Genomic DNA, 7626 nt, shown 5'->3' with positions numbered 1-7626 from the left:
CGCAGGGAGCTGGAGGGCGGGGCCAGGTCTGGCTGCCTTTGTAGCAAGTTTCCCATTTTTTTCCTTCAAAACTCTGGGACTATTCTGTAACAATTTACCAATTCTGTAACATAGGTAAGATGATGACAATATGGTCAGTGAATAAAAGACTTGGCTAAGTGAAGCCAGGCCACCAACTTCTACCCATATTTTTCTCCAAATTGGCCTGTCACCTTGTTTTCACAAATCAACTAGGAAAAGTCAGTAGAAATAAGTTAGCTTTTCTTTTTTCTTGTTTTCTGTTTGTTTGTTTTGAGACAGAGTCTTGCTCTATTGGCCAGGCTGGAGTGCAGTGGCATGATCTTGGCTCATTGCAACATCCGTCTCCCAGGCTCAAGCAATTCTCCTGCCTCAGCCTCCTGAGCAGCTGGGATTACAGGTGCCCGCCACCACACCCAGCTAATTTTTTTTTTTGTATTTTTAGTAGAGACAGGGTTTCACCATGTTGGCCAGGTTGGTCTCGAACTCCTGACCTCAGGCGTTCGAGGGGGCCGAACCCCCACCTCGGCCTCCCAAAGTGCTGGGATTACAGCTATGAGCCACCATGTCTGGCTGAATATCCATATAATTTATAAAAATGATATCCATACATCAGGGGTTTTTTTTTGTTTTTTTTTTGAGACAGGGTCTTCCTCTGTTGGCCAGGCTGGAGTGCAGTGGCATAATCAGAGCTCACTGTAGCCTCGACCTCCTAGGCTCAAGCCCTCCTCCTGCTTCAGCCCCGAGTAGCTGGGACTATCAGTGTGTGCCACCACATCTGGTTATTATTATTATTTTTTAAGAGACAGGGTCTCATTATGTTGCCCAGCCTGGTCTCAAACGCCTAGCCTCAAGTGATCCCCCACCTTGGTCTCTCAAAGTGCTGGGATTACAGGCATAAGCCACTGCGCCTAACTGGGTTTTAAAATCTTTTACATTTTTTTTTTGATAGGGTATTGCTCTGTCACCCATGCTGGAATGCAGTGGTGTGATCACGACTCACTAAAGCCTTGAACTTCTGGGTTCCAGTAATCCTCCTGAGTAGCTGGGACCACAGGTGGATGCTATCACATCTGGCTAAGTTTTTCAAAAATTTTTTGTAGATCCACAAACCTTGAGACCAAAAAAAAAAAAAAAAAAAGACACGGTCTTGCTATATTGTCCAGGCCAGCCTTGAACTTACAGGCTCAAGTGATCCTCCTGCCTCAGCCTCTCCCTAGCCCTGCCCGCACTGCCCCAGGGCACCTGCCTCTCAGAATGACATGTCCGCCGTTGCCTCCGTCCCCTCCATCAGGGCCTCCAAACTCCTTGCGGGGCTCACTGTGGAAGCAGCTTGCCCCGGCGCCTCCGTTTCCTCCACAGACAAGCACTCTCCGACAGTCCACAAAATACCTTTTCTACAGAGAGCACAAGTATCTCACGTCATCTCAACACTCCGAGGTCCTTTCACGAGACCATACATCCATTTGAGATGTGCTTCTTCCATTTACGACAGCCTATTACAATTACAGGTTAATGACACTAATACTGCTAATCGCTTCTAAAATCCAAAGAAAAAAAACAGTTCCCACAAGTCAGTAGCATTTGTAGACCAAGGTAAACCCACAATGCAGATGTAAGTATTCTGTGTGAACCTACACTTCAAAAATTCAGCATTTCTTATTCTGGGTGAGATTGATTTAAAACCAACAACAACAAAAATCAGCATTTTTAACCTAAAAAACCCACATCTTGTTTAGGAAATATTCCTTAAATAATGTGTTTTTCCATTAAAAAACAAGACAAAACAAAAAACCATTCCTGAAATCATAGATCTTTATTCTTAGAAAGTTCCAGTTTCCCAAATATGTGATAGGGAAACAGGGAGTTAGAGTCGTTCCTGGACAATTATCAGGCTTTCGACTCGGAAGAAAGAGTATTTTCTTTCTTTTTTTTTTGAGACGGAGTCTCGCTCTGTTGCCCAGGCTGGAGAACAGTGGCCGGATCTCAGCTCACTGCAAGCTCCGCCTCCCGGGTTTACGCCATTCTCCTGCCTCAGCCTCCCGAGTAGCTGGGACTACAGGCGCTCGCCACCTCGCCCAGCTAGTTTTTTGTGTTTTTTAGTAGAGACGGAGTTTCACCGTGTTAGCCAGGATGGTCTCGATCTCCTGACCTCGTGATCCGCCCGTCTCGGCCTCCCAAAGTGCTGGGATTACAGGCTTGAGCCACCGCGCCCAGCCAGAAAGAGTATTTTCTGGGGCCTGATGAAAACAGGGCTCATTTAAAAAATGTAGTGATGCAAACTGAGCCCCTTGCTGGAGGAAAAGTTTTTGTTTTTTTTTTTTTTGGCAGAGTCTCGCTCTGTTGCCCAGGCTGGAGTGCAGCGATGCGATCTCTCACTGCAAGCTCCGCAGTGAGTTCACATTCACGTCATTCTCCCACCTCAGCCTCCTGAGTAGCTGGGACTATAGGCGACTGCCACCACACCCGGCTAATTTTTTGTATTTTTAGTAGAGACGGGGTTTCATCATGTTAGCCAGGGTGGTCTCGATCTCCTGACCTCGTGATCCATCCGCCTCGGCCTCCCAAAGTGCTGGGATTACAGGCGTGAGCCACCGCGCCCGGCCGGGAAAGCTGTTCTTTAGGTCACTAAGGTAGGTACAATCTGGATAAAGAGAGAGAACCAACCAGGTTACTGTTCAACACACAACAGCTCCTACCACAAGAGGGTCAGCTCCTGCGGCCCAGGGTGCCGCAACCTCAACACACCCTGGGGAGGACGCCTGGCTTCTGCGCACGTGCACAGACAGACGCGCCCTGGCTCTGACACCACCCAGGGCTGCTGCCTCTGCACTCCCATCTAATACTCCTCAAATGCAGCTTTTTTTTTTTCTTTTAAAAGAAAATACACAAACTTTTTACGATTCTTTGGCACCACCATGTGGAAAAACCATGAACTGCTATTTCCAAATCTCAATGTGTAACGTCGTCATGTGCCAACGCAAGCAAAACCCACCTGACAGGGAAGAAAGCCCCACTGGTGAGCACTGCGCAGAGGACAAAACCTCGACTCACTTTCCCTCCTGGGGATGAGACAAGCCTGTGCAGACATTCAGCTATTTGAGCACACATCCCACCGAAGCAGCTTTTCCACTGGAAATGCCGTTTGTCCCAGGAATGCTTATCTGAAGCCCCTCCATTCAGGAGGAAATGAAGGGAGTCATCAAGGTGCATTTTCTTGAATTTATTAGAGACAATTCATGTTTTAAATAGGAGGTTTTGGTAAACAGAACAAGAAAAACTTGTAAGGCTTAAAGAACCATAAAATGGAGGGTCTATTGCCCCGACTTGTTTTATTTCTATTTATTTATTTATTTAAAATTTTTTTTTTTTTTTTTTTTAGTAGAGACAGAGTTTCACCATGTTGGCCAGGCTGGTCTCGAACTCCTGACCTCAAGTGATCCGCCTGCCTCAGCCTCTCAAAGTGTTGGGATAACACGCATGAGCCACCACACCCAGCCCCCACATTTAAGAAATAGCCACACATATTAAAGGATATATGTAACATACATGTAAGATACACAGGCTCATGGTAAAATGAGTAGCCTGTATCACAGCTTTCCAAGCACCCAGCGCCTTTCCCAGCCTGCTGGGATCTGCTGAGTGTGGGATTTCGAACACAGGCCTGCGTTTCACCCCATCATTTTCAAGAAGCCTCCACGTGCCCCGTCACTAAGATCACAGAGATGAGATCAAGAGGAGGACCCAAAACCACACCCTGTGCCTTCTGAGGAGGAGACAGGCAAGCTGCTCTAACTCTAGAAGTCTCACCAGCTTTTTCTCCGAGAGCGGCTTCTTCCCCGGGAGTTCCTGATGCTTGGCGTGGTCCGCATGGCCGACCGAGAGCAGCCTGGGAGAAGCCTGCTGTGGCAGTCGCCGGCTGGGCTTGAGGCCAGCCCATGTGGACAAAGCCCAATGCCCCACATCCTCAAACACGGTCCTCAATCTTGCTGAGAAAAGCCTTGCAGGTGTCATGGCCCCTACAGAAGTCAGATTGGCAAAATGAGATACTTGGTTTAATCCTGGGCATGAAATGGAAACGGAAGAGGAGGGTCTCACGCAGCAGGTCTCCATGCATGTTTCTCAAACAAACAAGTAAACTAATGCATCTGACTTTCCTGGTCACTCACCCTCGGCCCTCAGTCACGTCTTGTCCTCTGACCCGTCAGCCTATCTGTGACTTGGGAGCAGGATTTCTGTACAAAGGATTTAAAACATTAAATCTGCCACAACACTGGACATATCCTCTTATGGAATAGCAAGTATCCGCTCAACGAAAATATTAAAAAGGAAATCTGAAGTGCAAGTCAAAATTTCTTGAAAAACACCCATTTATTCAAATGTTATCAAGTGTGTTATCTTGTGTAATTTTCAAGTTGTTATATCGGAACACAAGAATATTAAACACGGAGCATAGCAGCTAAGCACCCAGGCTCTGGAAAGCAACTCTAAGGGAAGGCCACGCACCTGTGTGGCCTCAGCCTCCTCGCCTGTAAGGACAGGGCTGGGTGAGGACGGGCTGAGCTGATCCACATGGCTGCACAACAGCAGCCCTGGCTGTGGCACTGATAGAATGAGAAGCATACACTTGGCCTCTGCTCCTGGCTCCTGACACACAGCTCTCAGAACACTGGTAATTTCCTGAGTGACAGGGGTGATAGGGGTGCCTGGCACAGAGCTCCTAAATCCCTTGGACTTCCTGGGTGACAGGAGAGTCTTCTGTTCTAATGAGGCACCTCTTGGTGGGCTCCTGGATGGCCTTGGGAGGGGGCTGGTCATCATAAAGACCAAGCCATGATGAGAAGCCTGGGCCTTTCAGCCCCACCCCCACCCTCCAAAAGGGGGAGAGGGGCTGGAGGCTGAGTTCATAATTGATCGTGTCTCCATGACGAGGCCTCCATGGAAATCCTTGAACGAGGGGCTTGGGAAAGCTTTCAGTTTGGTGAACTCATCCCTGTGCTGTGAGGGCAGCCACAGAACTCCCTGGGTACAAAGACTCCTGTGCTCAGGACCCTCTGGGCCTCGCCCGTGCCCCTCCTCACCCAGCTGCCCACCTGTGCCTGCTGTGGCATCCTTTATAGTAAACTGGCAATGCAAACCAAGTGCCTTCCTGAGTTCTGTGAGCCACTCCCGCAAATCATCAAGCCTGAAGGGGTCATAGGAACCCCCAATGTGTAGCAAGATGGACAGAAGTGTGGGTACCCCAGGGACCCACTACTTGCGGTCAACATCTGAAGTGGGGGGGCAGGTTGGTGTGACTGAGCGCCTAACCCCGGGGTCCGTGATCACCATGGCAGGGTCAGAGTGAACTGAATTACGGGATGCCTGGCTGGTGTCTGCAGAGGACTGGCCAATTGTTGGTGTGGAAAACCCACACATTTGGTGCCTGATGTGTGGTGTGGGTGGAAACACCCCTGGGGCGACAGGGTCGGCACAGCTGCTGACTCTAAGTGCCAGCTACTGTCACTCTCAAAGCCTCATTTAAGCCGTCACTCACTCATTGCACCGCTCATGACAGCCAGCTACCTTGCAGGTGCCCAGGGCAAAGTGAGAAGTCACTGACCCTGCCCTCCAGGAGAGGACAGTCCCTCCCTTCACCATGAGCACAAATGCTCCTGCTTCCAGCGCTCCCCATTCTTCAGCAGGTCCCACAGGAGGGACCTTACAAGGCGCTCCCCGTCCTGACTACGAGAGGTGTGTACAGAAAGGGATGGCTGAAAACTCAACATGAGGCCAGCGCGGGAGCACAACGAGGGGACACCGCCCGCCTCCTCCCTCGCAGTGCCTCGGACGCCTCCCTCTCCCCGGCCTCACTCCTCCAACAAGGTGCCACCTCCTTTGGGGGGTCACTACCTCTGCGGGGTCCTTGGCCATTCTGCTTTAATTCTGAGGCAATCACAGAAAAGTTGGAAGAAGAGTACAAAGAACTTCCTCCTGAATCACTTGAGTCAGTCGCCGACCGGACTTCCCTACCCCCAGAACATTCCATGTGTGTTTCCCACAGACAATGGTGTCCCCTCCAGAAGCAGGGTGCCATGGAGACTGGCCATGACCAACAGCCCCTCCCCATACCCTCCCACGTGGGCCCCAGTCCCAGCAGCGCCGCTTGCCTCAGGAGAGTCTGCGTCCCAATCCCGGCTTCCTCAGCCTCTCCTGACTCCCGGGCCGGCCCTGACACAGGAGGCGACAGGCCAGCTGTGAGCAGGACGTCCTCATTCCCAGTTCAGCACTCTGGGCTCATTCTAATTTTCTCTTGTGGTCCTGGTAACTCCATTCTCCGACTATAAGAAACTGAGCCTCCATGCTCTTTAAGATATTTATGGAGCTGCTCAACCCCTACTGGGACCTGCCCACAGCTCCACCTCCCCGCCTGCTCCCAGAGCTCCCCATTCTTCGGCGGGTCTCTGTTCCCCGACTGGCTGAGTTCCCATGCCGGCCCACCTGTCCATGGGACACCCTCCCCTTGATATCCTTCCTGTAAATATATTTTAAAGGACTGCTGATTTTGAGATGGTTTTAGATTTGTGGACAAGTGCAAAGGCAGCCCCGCGGACTTCCTCCCCGTGTCCCCCACAGCCGCGCCTGTGTGGCCTCACTGGTGCACTGCTACTGAGCTCCAGCTGGGGCTTGGGGCTCAGCAGTTTCCCAAGAGTGTCCTTCTGTTCCAGGGTCCAGGCCAGGATCCACCCTGCTTTTAACCATTATGTAGGGATATTTTTAAGTGCTTGAAGAAAAGAGGCATCGATGCATTCTATATGCAGGGAAAATATCTTTCAGAAAGGAGGGTGCAATAAAAATTCTCAGACGGCAGAAAACGAACACAGTTTGTCACTAATATACCTGCTGTATGAGGAACACTCAAGAAAGTTCCTCGGGTTAAAGGAAAATGATACCAGAGGGAAGCCTGGATCTTGAGGAGGGAAGGGAGAGCAACAGAAATGGTAAATATAAAATACTATCATTTTCCTCTTAGGAGTTCTTAAATATGTAAGACTGTAGACAAAAAAATATTGTGTGGTGGGCTTCCAACGCGCATAGAGGTAATACACATGAAAGGCAACAGAAAGGTCAGGAGGGGATTCAAGGGACCCAGACGACTGCAAGGTCCCCACGTTTCTGTGAGGGGCACAGTATAAACTCTGAGCAGACAGTGAAGGCTAAGAGGTGCGCAGACTGGAACCTCCAGGGCAATGACTAAGAAACAACACAAAGACACAGATCCGAGAAGCCAACAGATAAATGAAATGCTCAGAACGAGCCCAACAATTCAGAAGAAAAAGAACAAACTGTTTGGACGAACGGAGGCAGGATGGTTCACTTCCAGGTTCTTCTTCACCACCAACTCTTCCCGTGTGTGCGAGAATGCAGCTGACGCCCGGGAAGGTGAAGATTAATCAGGCATGCACCAGGTGATGTCAATCCGAGGAGACCAAGATTTACCTGGTGGCACCTGCAGAGTCCCCCTCCCCCGACATGCCCGTGCCCCACCTATTGCCTTTCCACTCCTAGAAAAGTCACTCCCAGCAGATGTGCCCGGGGCGGGCTTTCTCAGCCCCCACTCTTGTCGGG

At 50.2% G+C, this 7626-nt stretch overlaps 1 protein-coding gene across 8 annotated transcripts in view; it reads right to left on the bottom strand.

Moving 5' to 3' along the window:
• The window catches only part of MTG2 (mitochondrial ribosome associated GTPase 2), a 20666-nt gene that overhangs the window by 6181 nt on the left and 6859 nt on the right, over positions 1–7626 (bottom strand). For 4 of the 8 annotated variants that reach the window (XR_002724688.2, XR_002724689.2, XM_023183190.2 and 1 more), the window contains exons 2-3: positions 3829–4037; positions 1268–1415 (exon numbers count right to left, since the gene is read on the bottom strand). Coding sequence is in view for 6 of the 8 variants with exons in the window: in XM_023183190.2 (XP_023038958.1) it covers positions 1268–1415; positions 3829–4032 (352 nt within the window). In the remaining 2 variants the exon portion in view is untranslated. Of the gene's footprint in view, positions 1–1267; positions 1416–3828; positions 4038–4187; positions 7415–7626 lie in introns of those variants that run through there. The other 4 variants (XM_023183194.2, XM_023183195.2, XM_023183192.3 and 1 more) reach the window with 3 other exon arrangements.

Source organism: Piliocolobus tephrosceles, chromosome 20, assembly GCF_002776525.5.
Source record: "Piliocolobus tephrosceles isolate RC106 chromosome 20, ASM277652v3, whole genome shotgun sequence".
Classification (NCBI taxonomy): domain Eukaryota; kingdom Metazoa; phylum Chordata; class Mammalia; order Primates; family Cercopithecidae; genus Piliocolobus; species Piliocolobus tephrosceles.
Note: the sequence above shows the minus strand (reverse complement) of the source record. Positions and strands in the feature narration are given on the sequence as shown.